The 22,992-nt window shown below is 40.8% G+C and overlaps 1 protein-coding gene across 2 annotated transcripts in view; it reads left to right on the top strand.

Annotated features, from left to right (window-relative positions):
• The first annotated feature begins 421 nt into the window (after positions 1-421).
• The window catches only part of WIF1 (WNT inhibitory factor 1), a 90,101-nt gene continuing 67,530 nt past the window's right edge, over positions 422-22,992 (top strand). Inside the window, exons 1-2 of one of the 2 annotated variants that reach the window (XM_033440560.2) lie at positions 422-4,222; positions 4,721-4,860. In XM_033440560.2, the coding sequence (XP_033296451.1) occupies positions 4,075-4,222; positions 4,721-4,860 (288 nt within the window). In that variant the 5' untranslated portion in view covers positions 422-4,074. The remainder of the gene's footprint in view (positions 4,223-4,720; positions 4,861-22,992) is intronic. The other variant, XM_004276595.4, reaches the window with a different exon arrangement.

Here is a 22,992-nt window from a genome sequence, read left to right as displayed (position 1 = left end):
TTTGTAATGAGGTGGATAGACCTAGAGTCTGTCATACAGAGTGAAGTAAGTCAGAAAGAGAGAGACAAATACCTTATGCTAACACATATATATGGAATTTAAGAAAAAAAATGTCACGAAGAACCTGGGGGTAAGGCAGGAATAAAGACACAAACCTACTAGAGAATGGACTTGAGGATATGGGGAGGGGGAAGGGTAAGCTGTGACAAAGCGAGAGAGAGGCATGGACATATATACACTACCAAACGTAAGGTAGATAGCTAGTGGGAAGCAGCCGCATAGCACAGGGAGATCAGCTCGGTGCTTTGTGATCGCCTGGAAGGGTAGGATAGGGAGGGTGGGAGGGAGGGAGACGCAAGAGGGAAGAGATATGGGAACATATGTATATATATAACTGATTCATTTTGTTGTAAAGCAGAAACTAACACACCGTTGTAAAGCAATTATACTCCAATAAAGATGTTAAAAAAAAAAGAGTGGGGAGTTATGCTCCACCTCCTTGAGGACAGTGTCTCTCCATAAATTATTGAGAATTCTTCTCAGCACAATTTCCATAACCAACTCCTACTTCCCTTTTTGGCTTTATCCATCCCTCTCTCCCCCACTCCAGGCTCATCACATTGCAGATCAGTACATTCAGGTTCTGGATGGTACCATTCCTTCTCTCATCTCTGTTCTCACTATTGCTGGACATCCCTTGTCTCTCTCCCTTACATGTTCAATTCCCCTTTAACCTTCAGAACTGCTTACTCAAGTACCCTGGCCCCTAGGAAGTCTTACCAGAACCCAGTCTGCATTAGGGGACTTTTCTCCCAGTCCCAAAATACCCTGTGCACATCCCCATCCTGGCATTCATTCTTCTTTATTGTTCATTCTTAACAATCTCCCCTGTTAGACCGAGAGTTCAAGAGCAGGGGCTGTCTTTTTACTTGCCTTCCTATCCCCTGTACCTGTACAGTGCATACATCAGACACACAGTCAGTGTTTTTTTTAATGAATGAATGAATGAACTATAAAAGTTTCAGAATCCCAGATATGAGATTTCTCCTTTGAATTTCCAGTCCTTTTGTCTTATCAACAAGCACTGTATTCTGCCTTGAATTACGGTTACTTGGGTACTTATCTTATTCATTTAAATAGCTCCAGTGGTCTTCAAGGGCTGGGATCGTGTTTTGTTTCTCATGTAGTTTCGTGATATTTTTCACCGGCTTTGTCTCTCCTGTTGTTTCTAGGACAGTGTCTTGCACAAAATGGGTGTTTAATAAATATTTGTTGAATGAGTGAATGAGTTAATGAACAAATACATGAAGTTGCCTGCAAATGTAATTCACAAGAATTAATTACACAAGGAAAGGAAGGATAATGGACTGGAAAAATAAATGGTCGGATTTTCAACTAAATGAAGTTAACACGCAACACCTCCTAGCATATTATTTCCAACATTTTATCATATGCAAATATTGTTGCATTTCTATTTGAGCAGAGAAATGTTAAAACATGACTTTTTTCTGAATGAAAAACCTCTTTGCTCTTTAACAATAGAAGGGAGAGTCCAGCCTGATTCAACTCTTAGATGGACCTTCCCCCCAAAGAGACACCATATTACTCTTGAAAATAGCTGACTGGTTCCTTCCTTCCCTTTAAAACCCAAAAGAGCCCAAATCCAATATTTTTAAATGACACTTTTCTCTATCATAAAATGTAATTTTTCTAAGTGTCCACTGCTGGGGAGAAGCGAACAGAGACCCGTTGTTCTGGAAAGAAAAATTCCTTACAGCACGATATACTACCAGTATCACCAACACCAAATTCAACTGTTGCAGAAAGACCTCACTCAGGGGAAGGTGAATTAGGGAGAATTTAGTCCCTCTTTTTCTCTACATAAAAAGTAAATTTTATGAAGGCTATTTCTCAGTTAGTATTTGATTAGAACAACCTGTAGAGGGCGTCCTTGCATCAAGAGCCGTAGGGGTTTGAACACTACTGAGGGAAAAATATATTTTCAATTAAAACGACAACTTTCTGGAGTAAAGGAAAATGTCCATTGTGTTGCAAAAGTATTATCTTTAACTGGGGGACAACTGGCATTACAATGCTAAAGTGCTTTAAAGGTTTCGGAATGTATATGAATACATTACATAAATGAATATTCACTGAAATAAAAACTCATGAAATCTTTGAAAAGAGGTAAATGTTATTGTAAAGAAGAATGGCTGTGAAGCTTTGGATGCAAACAGACTTAATTATGATTTACTTATCAGTGGAGGTACAGTGGTTAAGAGAATAGGCTTTGAAACCAGAGTGCCTGGAAATTTGAACCCTGACTCTGCCTCTGACCCGGTAAGTAACCATAGTTACCACTGGGTAACCACAGTCAACTAACTTACTGGATCTTTTTGAGCCTTGTTTCCCCGTCAATAAAATGGGAATAATAATAGTACCTATTTAAAAGACTTGTGAGGTTTAAGTAAGCACTTTAAAGTACTTTTACAATTAAAACACAAAGTTCAAATCCATTGTAGATTTCGTCTAGTTCTTTTCAAAGATCAACAGTTGCACGGTTGAAAATATTTCATAATTGGAAATACACATATTCTGTTCTTTTTAGTAACTTCTCATGACCCAACGCTTAGCTGAATTCATGCACGTGTTCCGCTTCTCTTCCGTTGTTGCCGGTTTGCTCTCCCCTCTTGAGGTATCCACTTCTGCAAGGGACTGGGTGAAACAACACGCCCAGCCCCAGATGCTCAATCCTTGGGACATTTGTCCAGCATTCGGATGCCAAAAAATACAGAAGTAAACAACTCTTTTCTGAGTCTGAAATCTAAGTTAAAAAAAAATTTTTAAACCTTTGCTTCCGTTTTCATTGCTCATCCAAGGGATTAGGCAGGGGGCAAAACAAATCCTCTCTTCTGGGGTCGAGTCGGTGTGGCTGGGCTGGAGCGCACTGCCAGCCACCTACTCTTCCCACAGGCAAGACCAGATCCTTGGTGTTGCTCTAAAGCGCCTGCGATTTCAGTACCAGCGCGGCACGCCTCCAAATTTCTTAACATACCGGCAACTATGAAGATACTCACAACTTTTGGGAGCCCTACCCCAGCAGGTCAGGTAAGCCTGTCATCCAGAGCTCAGGGAACTCTTCCAAGTGCTTCCGGTGATCAGGGAGAAGAGCCTCCACAGCTGTTAAAAAGCATCCTCCATGGTGTCAGGCAAGTGGCAATGAAACCCCACGCCCCCGCCAACCTGAGCGCCAGCCATCAGGGAACCACTGGACGGTCGAGTCTTGGGTTTTAAATGGATGGGAATGCGCCGTGTCAGCTTAGCGCGGATGGATGAGGATAGGGTTTGCAGAAGGAGGAATGGCAGTAGCGGAAAGGGAGAAGTGGAGGAATATGCGCCTTCATTTAGCCCCGGAGTACAACTGGGAGTTATCATCATGATCACCTGCGCTCAGTTAAGCCCTGTGAAGTCAGTTCACCCCACTTCCCTCCATTCATGCCTCGTCTGGCCAGAGGCAGAAGCGAGGGACTTCCCAGAGGCGCCTTTGAGCGCCCTTCTCCGCATCTCCCTCCACCACGTGCGCCTTTCGTGCGTGCTCCCACGCAGCGCACAGCGGCGTGGACGCGGCCTCCGGGGTCCCGTGCCGCCCCACCCCGTGCGTCTCCCCAGCGCCGCCCAGTGGCGGCCGACTGGGCCGAGTGCCTCCTCTTTCGCACCGCACTTGCGCCGGCCCTTCCCGCTCTTCCTCTCCCGCTGTATTTAACCCTCTGACTGTTGGCCTCGCTCGGCGGGCTGGCATCTCCTGCTTTGCCAGTCTTGCGTCTCTGCTCTCCCCTGTTCCTCCTGCGCCCCCTCCCCCGACCCCGGTCTTGCCCCGCTCTCGCCGGTTCTTCCACTCCCTTCTCTTCCTCCTCGCGCTCACCCGGGCTCACTCGCATCAGAGCCGAGAGGCTACACGCCCAGCTGACTACGCGGGAACGGCTCCGGTTGAGAGACAGCTTAACGGCTGCAGGTTGGGTAGGTGCGGCAGGAGTTTCAGCTGCGAGAGCCACCAGCCAGGAGGTCCGGAGTAGTATGGCCCGGAGAGGCGCCTTCCCTGCCGCCGCGCTCCGATTCTGGAGCATCCTCCCGTGCCTGCTGGTGCTGCGGGCGGAGGTCGGGCAGCCGCCGGAGGAAAGCCTGTACCTGTGGATCGATGCTCACCAGGCGAGAGTGCTTATAGGTAAGGTTTCGCGCCTAACACGGGAGCTTCTGCTTCTTCCCCTGCCTGGGTCTTCACTCTCTGTCCAGCTTTTCCATTAAAGGAGGAGAGATGCATACATTTAGTATGTTTTCAAAGCTTAATTTCCAAGGAAGATTGGTCTCTCCCTTTTAATTAGCTATTTTCCATCTAAAAGCGTATAAACTTCTCTCTCAAGAAACCTAAGCTGATCTAGTGTTCTGATCATGCTGTTGCTAGTTTCTACAATCCTGCGTTTTTAGGTGGACCCAGCATTTGCTAGCACCAGTTAACTCCACGTCCACTCCTTTTCCCCGAAAGCATGCGTCTTTGGCATCATTCTTATCACCCACAGGAATATCAGTTGGTACGAAGGCAGGTGCCTTGTGAAAAGAAATGACCCATTACTAATTCTTTGGTGTTCTTTTTGCGTGCAAGTTCTCATTTGGATGCTTTTAAGTCCAGCTAGTTTGATAGTTTTATTTGTTTTTTTAAAACCAGGATTTGAAGAAGATATCTTGATTGTTTCAGAGGGGAAAATGGCCCCTTTTACACATGATTTCAAAAGAGCACAACAGAGAATGCCAGCCATTCCTGTCAATATCCATTCCATGAATTTCACCTGGCAAGCTGAAGGGCAGGTGAGTTATGTTAACCAGAAAGGTTGAAGAAAATTACCCTTTAATATTTACAGCACCTGATGGCAGGTAGAAATAATACTATATAGTGTGTAGTCGGCTACATTTTTTACAATTTTAAGAGTGATTTTTATGTAATTTCCCAAAGCATATGAAGAGTTAACTCCCATTTATTTAAACATGTCACATAAATTAAAGATTCCCAAAAGAAAGGGGTAGGCAAAGTGCCTAAGATCACTATTTTGATAAGTCTCAATGTCTTCAGGCTGCTGGAAATATAATGACCTCAAATACCAACATTACTTTTTTTTCTGTGTTCACTGACATTGAAATTTAGCATAATATTTAAGAGTTTTTTCTGTAGTATATACCAACCACCTGTGACATTGTTTACAACAATGTCATTGTTTAGAACAATGTCACAGGTGGTTGGTATATACTACAGAAAAAACAAATTTTAAAGTCGATAAGTATTTTTGACATTGTGCCTTTGAAAAAAATTGGTATGTTGAGTGTTATTCACTGGAATGATGTGAACACTATATATTTCTGGCAAGAATTCACAGACTCAGAAAGTGTCATATAAGAATGTTTGTAACATATTGCAAGCTACTGTTTTTTAAATACTTTCATATGGAAAAAGAAAACCACTATATTTTTATGAAGTGTTCCTTTTATTTCTTAGCACATTAGCATCTTTTGTATGTTACCTTTTGTAGAGGTTCAGTATTACATAAATGACCTAATTTGGGAAGGAAAGGGAGAATAAACATTATGTGAGTTTAGTTTCTTTTGTGCAGTTGGAGAATTTACTCTAGAGGACAAATGGTAAGTAAATTCTTTTGCTCGTTAGTTGGTAAAGTGTATCTACTTAGGAAAATCATTGTAGTTATAATTAAAGTCACATTTTCAGGTCTTTTTTATTCTAAAACTGTTTAAATGGATATCTTCATAAAGAATGTGATCCAGAAAACACTTTATAAAAAGTAGCTATTTTGAATTGAGACACCACTAGTGTTCCCTCTAATTACCTGTTGTAGTATGGGCGTGACCATTTTAGCTGCCTTTTTTCCTTCACGTCTGTTCTCTCATTTTTCCTTTCTAAAACAGATCAAATCTAGACCCTTCAACACTTCCATTGTCATAAAGGAATAGATGTTCTGGATCCACCAAAGTTCCTAACAGGAAGGTCATCTATTCTAATACCCCCATTCTGCAGATAAGTTCACTGAGGCTCCTGTTGCTCTATAGGGAGAGTATTCCTCTTTTTTTTTTTTTCTACAGTTTCCTCTTCATAGATACTTTATGGACAACTAATTTTGAAATATTATGAAATCAGTAATAAATCAGTGAATGACCTTTTATTATCACCTTTTCTTTTTCACCTGAATCTATTGTGTTTGACCACTTGTCAGCTGGGATCAATATTTTTAAAAAGAACATTTTCTTTACTTCTAAAGAAAATGGATTTGTAAGAACCATTAGAAGGTAGTTTGACTTGCACCCCCTCCTTAGCTGAAAGGGTTCAGTAACTGCACTTGAAGTAGAAAATGTCAGTAGCTCCGACTGATTGATTGATTGATCAATTTATTTATTTTTCCTCTGAGTTTGTCTTCTGAAGAATGAAATTTGAAGCAAAGACTTAAGTTCCATGCTCTCTCCCCTTTGCAAACGTTGGCATATTGTTGAGTACAAAATGGATTGCATATCAAACAATCTCAGGACTATTTCTTGTAGGGGATTAGAGAAGATGGTAGAACTGGCATGGAGATGAAGCTTCTAGAATCTTTCCCTCTCTTGTTTAGGTGTTGATTACCCATGTGGATTATGCAGGCCAATATTAGCACCTCAGTTATCTTACTCTCTATGTCCAGTCTGCTCCAGATAGGTTACCACAGGTAACTGTGTGAAATCTGGTATGTTTTTTTTGGAGCAGTGTTGTGTACTGGGAAGGGGGAAAGAATCTACACAATGCCAAACAGCAAGATGTTTTAAAATATTATTTAAATTTGACTAATGCCAATAAAGTTCTGTGATTCCAGCACCATAATTTTTGAAATGCATGGAAATTTTGAATATGGGAAAAATGACTTCAATGTCAATTAGGTATTTTGAAAGGCATCTTTGGCTAAAGCCAAACCACGTCAAAATATCTACATGGAAAATGAAAAGTTCATTCCATTATCTAGTTATTTCATTCAAAAGAATATCAAACATTTAGGGATTTCAACACAAGCAAAATACATAGCTGATTAATGAAATTTTAAACTTAATATTTAAGTGTTTTGGAAACATGTGGGAAAAGTTAAAATAACTTTAGGATTAAGATCTAGCAGAGGCAGTAGGTGTTATCTACTTCCAATAAAGTATTGTCCAGTAACCCAAGGGGTTCTTGGAGCCATTTAAAATAACTTTCATGTTCTACTTCAAACAAATGCAAATAAAAAGTACAGTGAGAATTATTTCCTCACATCACATTGGTCAAGTTTTTTAAAAGTGTTTTTAGTATGTGGAGAATTATGCATACTTATTTGTAGCTGATGCGTATGTTAGCCTTTCTGCAGGGCAATTTGACTTTGATGGCAAAAGGCTTGACATAGATCCTTTGACTAGGAAATTTTACTTCCAGAGATTCCTCCTAAGGAAATAATCATGGATATGAATAAAGTTTTTGGTGCAAGCCTGTTCCTGGTCATGCTATTTATAAAAGTGAAAAACGGCAGAACCTAGAGGTCTGTGATAGTGGCAAGAAGCATTAATAAGAATATTCTAGACATCCACTCAATGCTATGGAAGGATGTTCATGACAAATTAAGTCAGTTGTCTATAACAGTATATTCTGTTTGGTTCCATTACAAAATATGTGGGGAGACATAGGAAAACATGTCTGATAAAAGTCTAATCCTCCAAGGTGTTCACATTAGTTATATCTACATGTATTATGTTTTGGTTTTTTCCACAGTGAATGTGTATTGGTTTGTAATTTTAAAAATTATTTTACATTAAACACATGTAAAAAGTTGTACTTCAGAGTTTAAAATTGTACGATGTTCTGTATTGTAAATAGTTTATTTCATTTATTATCCAGTATCATTTATCCACTACATATCACTCACAAAATGGTAAAAGAATTTGATTTCATGGCTGATTGTAACCTATGTAGCCCAAATTTGCTAATGTTTACCTTACTCTTACCTACCAGTTTCTTATGAAATCTTCAAAAATCTGCTTTGCAAAGCTTTCCTGCCTGAAATCCAATTCCCTGGCCTCTTCCTCTTGCTGTAATCCTCATTTTCCATGGACAACCCCGTCTCCTCTTTATCTCCCAAAATCTGCTTTGCAAAGCTTTCCTGCCTGAAATCCGATTCCTTGGCCTCTTCCTCTCCCTGTAATCCTCATTTTCCATGGAAAACCCTGTCTCTACTTTATCTGCAATTTAAAATATTCATTTTCTGACATGCTCCTTCTCAAGGCTTTTTTTTTGGCTGCACTGGGTCTTCGATGTGGCGTGTGGATTCTTCTTTGTTGTGGCGTGCGGGCTTCTCTAGGTGTGGCACATCTCAAGCCCTTTAGATTAGAGAAGAATTTCTACTACAGAGGCTGAGGCTTAAAGGATTTTTGGTAATTAAAGTGAAAATACTCTTTATTACTGTACATAACTTAACAATAGTTGATATTTTTCAATGAGGCATTCCTTATTCTAATTTTCCCCTAAATTTGAGACAAACAACAAGGACCTACTGTATAGCACAGGGAACTATATTCAATATCTTGTAGTAACCTATAATGGAAAAGAATCTGAAAAAGAATCTATATATCTGAACCACTTTGCTGTACACCTAAAACTAACACTATATTATTTTTTTTAAGTGTGCACTACAGTATTTCATTTTTTTAAACAGCTTTATTGGAGTATAATTGCTTTACAATGGTGTGTTAGTTTCTGCTTTATAACAAAGTGAATCAGCTATACATATACATATATCCCCATATCTCCTCCCTCTTGCGTCTCCCTCCCACCCTCCCTATCCCACCCCTCTAGGTGGTCACAAAGCACTGAGCTGATCTCCCTGTGCTTGTGGCTGCTTCCCACTAGCTACTTTACATTTGGTAGTGTATATATGTCCATGCGACTCTCACTTCATCCCAGCTTTCCCTTCCCCCTCCCCATGTCCTCAAGTCCATTCTCTATGTCTGCGTCTTTATTCCTGTCCTGCTCCAGTTTCCTCAGAACCATTTTTTTTTTAAGATTCTATATATATGTATTAGCATATGACATTTGTTTTTCTCTTTCAGACTTACTTCACTATGTATGACAGACCTTAGGTCCATCCACCTCACTACAAATAACTCAGTTTCGTTTCTTTTTATAGCTGAGTAATATTCCATTGTATATATGTGCCACATCTTCTTTATCCATTCTTCTGTCGATGGACAGTTAGGTTGTTTCTATGTCCTGGCTATTGTAAACAGAGCTGCAATGAACATTGTGGTACATGACTCTTTTTGAATTATGGTTTTCTCAGGGAAAAGGCCCAGTAGTGGGATTGCTGGGTTGTATGGTAGTTCTATTTTTAGTTTTTAAGGAATCTCCATACTGTTCTCCATAGTGGCTGTATCAATTGACATTCCCACCAACAGTGCAAGAGGGTTCCCTGTTCTCCACACCCAATCCAGCATTTATTGTTTGTAGATTTTTTGATGATGGCCATTCTGACCAGTGTGAGGTGATACCTCATTATAGTTTTGATTTGCATTTCTCTAATGATTAGTGATGTTGAGCGTCCTTTCATGTGTTTGTTGGCAATCTGTATATCATCTTTGCAGAAATGTCTGTTTAGGTCTTCAGCACATTTTTTGATTGGGTTGTTGGTTTTTTTGATATTGAGCTGCATGAGCTGCTTATAAATTTTGGAGATTAATCCTTTGTCAGTTGCTTCATTTGCAAATATTTTCTCCCATTCTGAAGGTTGTCTTTTCATCTCATTTATGGTTTCCTTTGCTGTGCAAAAGCTTTTAAGTTACATTAGGTCCCATTTGTTTATTTTTGTTTTTATTTCCATTTCTCTAGGAGGTGGGTCAAAAAGGATCTTCCTCTGATTTATGTGGTAGAGTGTTCTGCCTATGTTTTCCTCTAAGAGTTTTATAGTGTCTGGCCTTACATTTAGGTCTTTAATCCATTTTGAGTTTATTTTTATGTATGGTATTAGGGAATGCTCTAATTTCATTCTTCTACATGTAGCTGTCCAGTTTTCCCAGCACCACTTATTGAAGAGGCTCTCTTTTCTCCATTGTATATTCTTGCCTCCTTTATCAAAGATAAGGTGATCATATGTGCATGGGTTTATCTCTGGCCTTTCTGTCCTGTTCCATTGACCTATATTTCTGTTTCTGTGCCTGTACCATACTGTCTTGATTACTGTAGCTTTGTAGTATACTGTGAAGTCTGGGAGCCTGATTCCTCCAGCTCTGTTTTTCTTGTCAAGTTTGCTTTGCTATTCAGGGTCTTTTGTGTTTGCATACAAATTGTGCAATTTTTTGTTCTAGTTCTGTGAAAAATGCCATTGCTAGTTTGATAGGGATTGCATTGAATCTGTAGATTGCTTTGGGTAGTAGAGTCATTTTCTCAATGTTGATTTTTCCAATGCAAGAACATGGTATATCTCTTCATCTGTTTGTATCATCTTTAATTTCTCTCATCAGTGTCTTATAATTTTCTGCATACAGGTCTTTTGTCTCCTTAGGTAGGTTTATTCCTAGATATTTTATTCTTTTTGTTGCAGTGGTAAATGGGAATGTTTCCTTAATTTCTCTTTCAGATTTTTCATCATTAGTGTGTAGGAATGCAAGAGATTTCTGTGCATTAATTTTGTATCCTGCTACTTTACCAAATTCATTGATTAGATCTAGTAGTTTTCAGGTAGAATCTTTAGGATTCTCTATGTATAGTACCATGTCATCTGCAAACAGTGACAGCTTTGCTTCTTCTTTTCTGATTTGGATTCCTTTTATTTCTTTTTCTTCTCTGATTGCTGTGACTAAAACTTCCAAAACTTTGTTGAATAGTAGTGGTGAGAATGGGCACCTTGTTTTCTTCCTGATCTTAGTAGAAATGGTTTCATTTTTTTTCACCATTAAGAACAATGTTGGCTGTGGGATTGTCATACATGGCCTTTATTACGTTGAGGTAAGTTCCCTCTTTACCTACGTTCTGGAGGATTTTTATCATAAATGGGTATTAAATTTTGTCGAAAGCTGTTTCTGCATCTATTGAGGTGATCATATTGTTTTTATCCGTGTTTGTTAATTTGGTGTATCCCATTGATTGATTTGCGTATATTGAAGAATCCTTGCATTCCTGGGATAAACCCCACTTGATCATGGTTTATGATCCTTGTAATGTGCTGTTGGATTCTGTTTGTGAGTATTTTGTTGAGGATTTTTGCATCTCTGTTCATCAGTGATATTGCCCTGTGGTGTTCTTTCTTTGTGACATACTTGTCTGGTTTTTTGTATCAGGGTGATGGTGGCCTCATAGATTGAGTTTGGGAGTGTTCCTCTCTCTGCTCTATTTTGGAAGAGTTTGAGAAGGATAGGTGTTACCTCTTCTCCAAGTGTTTGATAGAATTCGCCTGTGAAGCCATCTGGTCCTGGGCTTTTGTTTGTTGGAAGATTTTTAATCACATTCTCAATTTCAGGGCTTATGATTGGTCTCTTTATATTTTCTATTTCTTCCTGGTTCAGTCTCAGAAGGTTGTGCTTTTCTAAGAATTTGTTCATTTCTTCCAGGTTGTCCATTTTATTGGCATATAGTTGCTTGTAGTAATCTCCCATGATCCTTTGTATTTCTGCAGTGTCAGTTGTTACTTCTCCTTTTTCATTTCTAATTCTATTGATTTGAGTCTTCTCCCTTTTTTTCTTGGTGAGTCTGGCTAATGGTTTATCAATTTTGTTTATCTTCTCAAAGAACCAGCTTTTAATGTTATTGATCTTTGCTATCATTTCCTTCATTTCTTTTACATTTATTTCTGATCTGATCTTTATGATTTCTTTCCTACTGCTAACTTTGGGGGTATTTTTTGTTCTTCTTTCTCTGATTGCTTTAGGTGTAACGTTAGGTTGTTTATTTGAGATGTTTCTTGTTTCTTGAGGTAGGATTGTATTGCTATAAACTTCCCTCTTACAACTGCTTTTGCTGCTCCCATAGGTTTGGGGTCATCCTGTTTTCATTGTCATTTGTTTGTAGGTATTTTTTGATTTCCTCAGTGATCTCTTGGTTATTTAGTAGTGTATTGTTTAGCCTCCATGTGTTTGAATTTTTTACAGATTTTTTCCAGGAATTGATGTCTAGTCTCAGGGCGTTGTGGTAGGAAAAGATACTTGATACGATTTCAACTTTCTTAAATATACCAAGGCTTGATTTGTGACCCAAGATATGATCTATCTTGTAGAATGCTGAATGAGTGCTTGAGAAGAAAGTGTATTATATTGTTTTTGGATGGAATGTCCTGTAAATATCAATTAAGTCCATCTTGTTTAATGTATCATTTAAAGCTTGTGTTTCCTTATTTATTTTCATTTTGGATGATCTGTCCATTGGTGAAAGTGGGGTGTTAAAGTCCCCTACTATGATTGTGTTACTGTCGATTACCCATTTTAAGGCTGTTAGCATTTGCCTTATGTATTGAGGTGCTCCTATGTTGGGTCGTAAATATTTACAGTTGTTATATCTTCTTGGATTGATCCCTTGATCATTATGTAGTGTCCTTCTTTGTTTCTTGTAATAGTCTTTGTTTTAAAGTTTATTTTCTCTGATATGAGAATTGCTACTCCGGCTTTCTTTTGATTTCCATTTGCATGGAATATCTTTTTCCATCCCCTCATTTTCAGTCTGTATGTGTCCCTAGGTCTGACATGGGTCTCTTGCAGACATGATGTATACAGGCCTTGTTTTTGTATCCATTCAGCCAGTCTGTGTCTTTTGGTTGGAGCATTTAATCCATTTATATTTAAGGTAATTATCGATATATACATTCCTATTACCATTTTCTTAATTGTTTTGGGTTTGTTATTGTAGGTCTTTTCCTTCTTTTGTGTTTCCTGCCTTGAGAAGTTCCTTTAGCATTTTTGTAGAGCTGGTTTGGTAGTGCTGAATTCTCTTAGCTTTTGCTTGTCTGTAAAGGTTTTAATTTCTCCGTCAAATCTGAATGAGACCCTTGCTGGGTAGAGTAATCTTGGTTGTAGGGTTTTCCCTGTCATCACTTTAAATATGTTCTGCCACTCCCTTCTGGCTTGCAGAGTTTCTGCCGAAAGATCAGCTGGTAACCTTATGGGGGATTCCCTTGTGTGTTATTTGTTGTTTATCCCTTGCTGCTTTTAATATTTTTTCTTTGTGTTTAATTTTTGATAGTTTGATTAATATGTGTCTTGGCCAGGTTCTCCTTGGATTTATCCTGTATGGGACTCTCTGTGCTTCCTGGACTTGATTAACTATTTCCTTTCCCATATTAGGAAAGATTTCAACTATAAGCTCTTCAAATATTTCCTCAGTCCCTTTCTTTTTTTCTCTTTTCTGGGACCCCTATAATTCGAATGTTGGTGCATTTAATGTTGTCCCAGAAGTCTCTGAGACTGTCCTCAATTCTCTTCATTCTTTTTTCTTTATTCTGCTCTGCAGTAGTTATTTCCACTATTTTATCTTCCAGGTCACTTATCCGTTCTTCTGCCTTAGTTATTCTGCTATTGATTCCTTCTAGAGAATTTTAAATTTCATTTATTGTGTTGTTCATTATTGTTTGCTCTTTAGTTCTTCTAGGTCCTTGTTACATGTTTCTTGTATTTTCTCCATTCTATTTCCAAGATTTTGGATCATCTATCATTACTCTGAATTCTTTTTCAGGTAGACAGCCTATTTCCTCTTCATTTGTTAGGTGTGGTGGGTTTTTGCCTTGCTCCTTCATCTGCTTTGTGTTTCTCTGTCTTCTCATTTTGCTTACCGTACTGTGTTTGGGGTCTCCTTTTTGCCGGCTGCAGGTTCGTAGTTTCAGTTTTATTTGGTGTCTTCCCCCAGTGGCTTACGTTGGTTCAGTGGGTTGTGTAGGCTTCCTGGTGGAGGGGACTGGTGCCTGTGTTCTGGTGGATGGGGCTGGATCTTGTCATTCTGGTGGGCAGGACCGCATCTGGTGGTGTGTTTTGGGGTGTCTGTGACCTTATTATGATTTTAGGCAGCCTCTCTGCTAATGGGTGGGGTTGTGTTCCTGTCTTGCTAGTTGTTTGGCATAGATTGTCCAGCACTTTAGCTTGCTGGTCGTTGAGTGGAGCTGGGTCTTGGTGTTGAGATGGAGATCTCTGGGAGATATTCGCCGTTTGATATTACGTGGAGCTGAGAGGTCTCTTGTGGACCAGTGTCCTGAACTCGGCTCTCCCACCTCAGAGGCACAGGCCTGACACCTGGCCAGAGCACCAAGACCCAGTCAGCCACACAGCTCAGAAGAAAAGGGAGAAAAAAAGAAAATAAAGTTATTAAAATTTTAAAAATTAAAAAGTAATAAAAAAAGAAAGAAGAGAGCAGTCAAACCAACAAAAAATCCACCAATGATAACAAGTGCTAAAAATTATACTAAAAGAAAAAAAAACAAAACGACAGACAGAACCCTAGGCCAAATGGTAAAATCAAAGCCTATACAGACACAATCACACAAAGAAGCATACACGTAGACACTCACAAGGAGAAAAGGAAAATAATATATATATCTATATTAAAAAAAAAAAAGGAGAGCAACCAAATCAATAAACTAATCTACCAATGATAATAAAGTCTAAATACTAAACTAAGATAAACATAACACCAGAAACAAATTAGATGCAGAAAGCAAACCCCAAGGCTACTGTTGCTCCCAAAGTCTACTGCCTCAATTTTGGGCTGATTCATTGTCTGTTCAGGTATTCCAGAGATGCAGGGTACATCAAGTTGATTGTGGAGCTTTAATCCTCTGCTCCTGAGGCTGCTGGGAGAGATTTCCCTTTCTCTTCTTTGTTCGCACAGCTCATGGGGTTCAACTTTGGATTTGGCCCCGCCTCTGCGTGTAGATCGCCTGAGGGCGTCTGTTCTTCGCTCAGACAGGAAGGGGTTAAAGGAGCAGCTGATTCAGGGGCTCTGGCTCACTCAGGCCGGGGGGAGGGAGGGGTACGGACGCGGGGCAAGCCTGCAGCCCCAGAGGCCGGCATGACGTTGCACCAGCCTGAGGCAAGCCGTGTGTTCTCCCGGGGAAGTTGTCCCTGGATCCCGGGGCCCTGGCAGTGGCGGGCTGCACAGGCTCCCGGGAGGGGAGGTGTGGACAGTGACCTGTGCTCGCACACAGGCTTCTTGGTAGCGGCAGCAGCAGCCTTAGCGTCTCATGCCCGTATCTGGGGTCTGTGCTGATAGCTGCGGCTCGTGCCCGTCTCTGGAGCTCCTTTAGGTGGTGCTCTGAATCCCCTCTCCTCGCACAGTGGTCTCTGAAACAATGGTCTCTTGCCTCTTTGGCAGCTCCAGACTTTTTCCCAGACTCCCTCCTGGCTAGCCGTGGCGCACTAGCCCCTTATGGCTGTGTGCATGCCGCCAACCCCAGTCCTCTCCCTGCGCTCCGACCAAAGCCGGAGCCTCAGCTCCCAGCCCCCGCCCGTCGTGGCGGGTGAGCAGACAAGCCTCTCGGGCTGGTGAGTGCCTGTCGGCAACGATCCTCTGTGCGGGAATCTCTCCACTTTGCCCTCCGCACCCCTGTTGCTGCGCTCTCCTCCGTGACTCTGAAGCTTCCCCCCTCCATCCCCTGCAGTCTCCACCCGAGAAGGGGCCTCCTAGTGTGTGGAAGCCTTTCCTCCTTCACGGCTCCCTCCCACTGGTGCAGGTCCCGTCCCTATTCTTTGTCTTTGTTTTTCCTTTTTTCTTTTGCCCTACCCAGGTACGTGGGGAGTTTCTTGCCTTTGGGGAAGTCTGAGGTCTTCTGCCAGCATTCAGTAGGTGTTCTGTAGGAGTTGTTCCATGTGCAGATGTATTTCTGATGTATCTGTGGGGAGGAAGGTGATCTCCACATCCTACTCCTCCACCATGTTGAAGGTCTCCCCACAATATTGTAAATACACTACACTTCACATTTTTAAAAAAGCTGAATTTGGGTACTACTGACTGGAATCATTCACAAAGACACAACTATCCAGGCAAAGTTCTCAGGCTTTCCTTATACTTGATTTTGTATTATTATTGTTGTTATTTCTTTTATTTTTTAACATCTGTATTGGAGTATAATTGCTTTACAATGGTTGTTCTTGTTATTTCTGGCACTTTTCAATAATTCAAGAAGTTTTCTTTGATAGGTAGCTAGTAAAGTTTATGAACACATTTAAATTAACCTTACATGTTGGAAAATATTTCACTTTCTACACTGTATCTTCAGTATTTCTAATATTTTCTGTTTTCAGTGATCACACATCGAACAAAGGAGCACGTTTCTGCAGTTTAACCCGATAAAGTCAATTGTCCACAGTATACATGTGTGTATCTGTATCCAAATTCAGTTTAAAAATGAGGAAAGTACCACTGGAAAAAAGAAAAGTTAGAAACAGGCCATTTTGCCGACCTCTGACTCACAGTTTTGCTAATTTTTAAAAAAAATAGAATCACTCTACTGGCATGTACGCGTAAGATCAACTGGATAATCTAGTTTCGTCATTCAAATACCCCTAAAGCTCCAGATAGCTTGTTTCTGCAACGTTGTGTTTGATATGATGTAACACTGGCCCCCTTAAACTAGCTGCAGTTTGAGGTCTCAAATTTCCCCTTGGACTGGTTGAGTTAAGGAGACCTGTATTGAAATGGTTTTTTCCTTCCTTTCTCCCCTTGACAAAAATCAAAGAAAAACAATTGAGAGTGAATTTTCATTCAAGTACTTCCTCTCCGTCTTCAAAAGAACTGCCAAATGCCCTGAAACACCTCCTCCCAACTCTGAAGTTATGGTAACACTTATTATTATTATTTAAATCCCTTAATGTGTACTGTCCACATTTTTTCCTAATGGAGTTATGATTGTGTTGGTAGTTACAGCCGAGTAGTTGCATACCTTTGTACTCCTGGGGTTTGCCATCATACCTTTGCAGTGGTTTTATGTCATGAAATGGAGGAAATGCCTCGTTTTTTGACCCCTGTTCCATGGTTTCAAAGTGGGAATGTGAATATGTTTACATACTGTGAGCATGATTTTTTTAAAAGAAGGTACTTATATCAAAAGCACAGTTTTAACAAACCTCCCTTTTTTTAAAAAACATATTTGATGCATTTTATTCCATTCGAATAAATCCATTTTCTACAAAAAAAAAACCCCACAGCTTTAAACCTTTAGTGTTTAGATTCTGCTATGCTGTAGTATTTTGCATTGTGGTGTTGTGGACATGCCACAAGGGAATCAAAGAGTAATTCTGCAGAGGGCCCATTTCATTTAGCAAAGCAGGCATGTGCCAGCCATCTGTCGTATCTGCTGATAGAAAACAGCAGTAGGTTTCTCAAACTTTTGCAAGGAAAAAAAAAAAAAAGGCTTTATAGCTTAGAGGAGATGAGTTACAAGGTACCTTGTAAGCCACATCTGGTTCTAGAGCGATTTACATGGTATAAATGTAAACTGTGCTTTGTCTTCCTTACACAGTGGTGTAAAGGCACGTAAACAAACCATTTGCCATTATCCTCTATCTTTATTTCTGACTTTTAAATGCTTGCACCAATAGAAATCTTTTAAATCATTGTGGTGAAGTGGGAAGGAATGATGTTCAATAAAGCATTTTGTTTTGGATTAAACTCATTTAACTTAAATGTCCCTAATGAACAGCATGGGTGTCGTGAGGAAAAAACTTTGGGGATCGAGAGTATAGTGAAAATGCTTTTCATCCTTCAGCTGGATCTCTGGAAGAGGTATTGTCAGATCAGGGCTTCTTTTGCTGCAGTTTTTTTAGCCAGCTTTCTCCATTTGCCAACCTGGGATGAACTTGGTTACATTTCCCTGAACCTTAGTGGATGGGGAGTTGTTCTCCCATGCAGGAGAACATGTTCTCTGCCTTCAGTACACAGTCAGTCAACAAACACAGACACTCAGTCAGTCACAGGAGCATACAAAGAGGAGTAAACATGCTCCCTGCCCTCAGGTAGCTTATAGTCTAGGAAACATATCCATCACACTCAGGCAAATGAGGTTAGAAAGTCTAGGACTGGCAGAGAACACAAAGAAGGCCATACTTTTCCCTGTCTGGAGGAGGAAAGGAGCCAGGAGCTGAGCATGTGATGTCCGAATTCATTCCTGCAGAATGAGTAAGCTTTCATCAGACCAGCGAGAGAGGAAAATGCCTTCCAAGAGAAGAGCTCAGGATGTTCAAGTGCATGGAGGTCTTAAAGGGAATGCATGTTCTAGGTGATCATGATGGACCTTGTGTCTCATCTGCGAGGTAAGGGAAATTCAGTCAAGGGGATGTCAAGGTCAAACAATGGAGAATGGGGGAGGAGAAGAAGGTAGGTTTCTGTCTTCTGTGCTGTGAAGAGAATGGACTCAACATTTTGCAGCTTTGTCCCAGGGATGTATTAAGTAAATCTTTGGTTTCTCTGTTGGGTAGACAGTGGCTTTTCTTTTTTTTTTTAAAAATTTATTCAAGTATAGTTGACTTACAATGTTGTGTTAATTTCTGCTGTACAGCAAAGTGGTTCAGTTATATATACATATATATGTATATACATTCTTTTTCATGTTCTTTTCCATTATGGTTTATCACAGGATCTTGAATGTAGTTCCCTGTGCTATACAGTAGGACCTTGTTGTTTATCCATTCTATATATAATAGTTTGCATCTGCTAATCCCAAACTCCCAAAACATCCCTCCCCCAACCCCCCTCCCCCTTGGCAACCACAAGTCTGTTCTCTATGTCTGTGAGTCTGTCTCATAGATAAGTTCATTTGTATCATAGTTTAGATTCCATGACAGTGGCTTTTCTACAACCACCATTTAGCTCTTCTTTCTTACTAAACTTTTGGAAGAGTTTGCAATGATGAGTCTCAGCTCCAGGTTACATTTTTTTATGTGATTAGGGCACAGAACTATAAAAAATCACTTATGTGAGTGCATAGGAAAAATTTTTTCTAATGGAATCTAGAACTTTGAACTTACTGTAAAAGGATGCTTGAGTAAAGAAAGTAATGTTAATTTGAAGAAGAATCGACTTAGCATCTATTCTCAACTCCCATACTACCTTTCTGATTATCAAGAAAACTTTTCTAAGTATCAAGAAAAGTGTAATAAAGATATAGAAATTACACTTAGCAGGTGATCTTTCAGTTAAAATAATGAGAGGTCGAACACTGGAAATGGGTTAACTCAAACTAAGCCTGCTTCTTCAAGTATATGACTTTCTCTCAAAACCTAATAGTTAAAACTCTAAAGTCATAGGACACATTCTCTTCTTCCCTGTTTTCCTCAGGTAGAGATACGGCTGTCTATGCCTCTGCGCTGTACCTTTTGTCTTCTTTTTGGATTTTATGGATGAATCTGATTAAAGAATCTTGGAAAATATCAGGCATCTTTTGAAACCCATTCACCTGAACAGAATCTCACAGGGCAGCAGTGTGTTGTGGGCCTGGGACAACGGGACAGATTTGGGGAGTGAGTTCTTACCTGGCAGTGATGAGAGAAGGACGTGAACCCAGTCCTTGCGTAGCTGCTCTTTGGCCAGAGCTCGGATCATGCACTGCATGCAAAACATGATTAAGAACCAAGTCCGTGCCCTTGAGAAAATTAGAAGCTAACTGGAGAGGCAGCTATATATAAACAGATCATCTTAATAATTCCTGGTAAGTGGTATTGTAGAAGTACTGAGGCATTCCCAGGTTGGAATGAGAGTACATAGGAGAAGTAACTCCGGCACTGGGTCTGACTATAGAGTTGGACAAGCACAAACATGGAGGAGGGGATGATTTTTAGGGAAAGGAGACAACATCAGACAAGGCAGAGAGACCAGAGATATGTTATCTGGGGAACTAGTACTTTGGTGTGGCTGGAGTGTATATGCAAGGTAGGGAGTGGAGAGGAAGGCAGGGGGTAGGTCTAGACGACTTTGTCCTTCATGTTAAGGCATCTGAGACTTACTCTATAGGCCGTGTTGAGTCAGTCTGTGAAAAAGTATAAAGCAGAGGACAACAGAGTCAGAGTTACAGTCTTTAGATCATCCTGTCAGCAGAATGGAGGAGAGCTTTGAGGGGGGTTGACAGCAAGGAGAGAAATCAGGGATAATGAGATACAAGATCAAGGATGAAGAGAAGGGAAAATGGATTGGGGAAACATTTAAGAGATAAAAATCTGAAAGTCTTGGTGCTAAGAATAAGGAGTGCCTCATTTCCTCCACTTTCTGCTTCACTAACTTGGCAGTAGCCCTGTTAGCCTTTCTGTCCCCTACCCCCAAGCTTACCCTTCCTGCCTCAGGGCCTTTGCACATGAAGTTTGCTCTGCCTAGGTGCACTCCTGCCAGATTTCTGTGTGGCTTGTTCCTTCGTCTCCCCCATGTCTGATCAAATGTCACCCCCTCTAAGAAACTTATCCTGACTCCCTCCTCTAAAACAAGAGCTACCCACCACCCAGCACTCTGAGTCTTCTGCTCTGCTGCATATTTTTCCATGGCACCTAAAATAATGATAATACTTGATTATATTGGACTTTAATTGTTTGACTCTCCCAATAAATGTAAGTTCATGAGAGCAAGGACTTTGTGTCCTATTCACCATATAACTCCAGGTCCTGGAACATCTGATACACAATAGGTAGGCAATAACTATTTGTTGAATGAATGAATATACTATTGTTCCCATTTGATAGATAAAGCAACTGAGACACAGAGGAGCAAAGGAAACACAGGGAGCAAGGGACAGAGCTGGGATTTAAACCTAGGCAGGTGAGATCCAGAGCCCTTGCTCTGATAAGTGCTAAATAGAGGTATGAACACACAGCGAGCTCTGGGAACACAGAGGAGGAAGCAGCTAATTTTGGCTGAAGAAGTAGGGGAAGGCTTCACCAGAGAAGCTACAGTAATCGAACTGGGACTTGAAGGATGTGCATGAGGTGGTTTAATCAGCTGAGACGGGAGCAAGGCACAGGAAGGAGGGCTGTCACAGGCAGAGGCAAAAGAGTTGTGCAAGTGCATTCTGGGAGAGGCTGGTGGTGCCCGAGACTGAGGGCTGATGAGTGGAAGGGAGAATACTGGGGGCTAGGGATGGGGGGAGATGAGGCAATAAAGCTGGATATTTGGTAAGGGCCAGATGGAGAAACACTAGAACCCACGGAAAGGTCACTTGACCCAATTCTTAAATCTATAAGAAAAGCAGCTTAGATGACTTCTAAATGCCTTCTGAATTCTGAAATGTTATGATTCTATGTCTTAAGTAGAACATCTTCAATCATTTAATATTAATGGTAATATATATATATATATATATATATTTTTTTTTTTTTTTTTTGCGGTATGCGGGCCTCTCACTGCTGTGGCCTCTCCCGTTGCGGAGCACAGGCTCTGGACGTGCAGGCTCAGCGGCCATGGCTCACGGGCCCAGCCGCTCCGCAGCATGTGGGATCTTCCTGGACCGGGGCACAAACCCGTGTCCCCTGCATCGGCAGGCGGACTCTCAACCACTGCGCCACCAGGGAAGCCCATAATGGTAATATCTTTATACAAACTGTAACGTCTGTCTCTAGATTTTCTTAAATCAAGGCAGAAAGATTCTTCCTCCAAAATGATCTTGTTGTCAAATTTAAAAAGATTCATCTGAGAATACTTTCTTTATCCTATGTTAATGATAACAGCCAATACTTACATAAAGCATACTCTGAACTGGGCACTCTTCTAAGCACTCTACAGATATTATCAGATCCTCACAACAGTCCTGAGGTAGGTACTATTATTATCCGCAATTCATGGATGAGGAAACTAGGGCATAAGGAAGTCAAATTACTTGCCCAAGACTATACAGCTAAGAATACTTATGTACACATTTATATACTTCACAGATGTTTCTTTGATGATTTTTGGAATATCTTCTCATTCCAAAAAATAGCAATTCATAGAACACTCATCAATGTTTACATGTCATAGGTTCTGAGAGTACAAATTTTGATTGATCTAACTGCCTTCTTGGAATTCACCAGCTGGTGGTGAAGACTGTGACATCAAAAAGGCAATCATAGGGCTTTCCTGGTGGTGCAGTGGTTGAGAGTCTGCCTGCCAATGCAGGGGACACAGGTTCGTGCTCCGGTCCGGGAAGATCCCACATGCCGCAGGGTGGCTGGGCCCATGAGCCATGGCCGTTGAGCCTGCGCGTCCGGAGCCTGTGCTCCACGACAGGAGAGGCCACTACAGTGAGAGGCCTGCGTACTGCAAAAAAAAAAAAAAAAAGCAATCATAATCATTGTGATAAGTTCTCAGGGCCACCATGTACAGCTGAACAAGGTTTTTCATTGCATGAGGGAACGTGACCAAAGAGGCAGGTTCAACCTGACCAAGCTGAAATCCAGCCCATGTTTCACTTGTCAAGTCTTATATCCTGACACAAAGCTGCCTCTGCCTGCGGCGGGGTGCGGGGGGCACTTATACCTAATTTGCACAGAGCCTTCGTATGGGCTAGCTGTAGCCCCCATTAACTGCCCTAAGAAAAGTGCTACTGGAGCATAAAGCCAGAGGATTTTGTCATTTATCAGGTAAATTTGCAGTTGCTTATAGTCTGGAATAGACATCACAGAGGAGGTAACATCTAAACTGGGTCACAAAAAATATTCAGTAAGCAGAGAGTGGTCAAGGCAGGTAGGGATTAGATGGGCATTCTAGGTCTGCTGAATGACCTGTGGGGAGGCACACAGGATTGAGAATCGTTGGTGTGGTTGGAGAATGACAATTAGCTCAGAATGGTTAGCGTTTATGGAACACACCTGAAGAATATAGATCTAAAAAAGTAAGTTGAGGAACATTATGATGACTTCTGTATGCCACAGTTGTCTTGTAAAAAGTGGGGAGCCATTGAAAGTTTAAAAGTAGATGAAAATGTATCTGTATGGAGGATAACTTCGGTGGCAGATGGAGGATAGATG

Source organism: Orcinus orca, chromosome 11 (assembly GCF_937001465.1).
Source record: "Orcinus orca chromosome 11, mOrcOrc1.1, whole genome shotgun sequence".
Classification (NCBI taxonomy): Eukaryota; Metazoa; Chordata; class Mammalia; order Artiodactyla; family Delphinidae; genus Orcinus; species Orcinus orca.
This window is presented reverse-complemented; position numbering and strand designations above follow the sequence as displayed.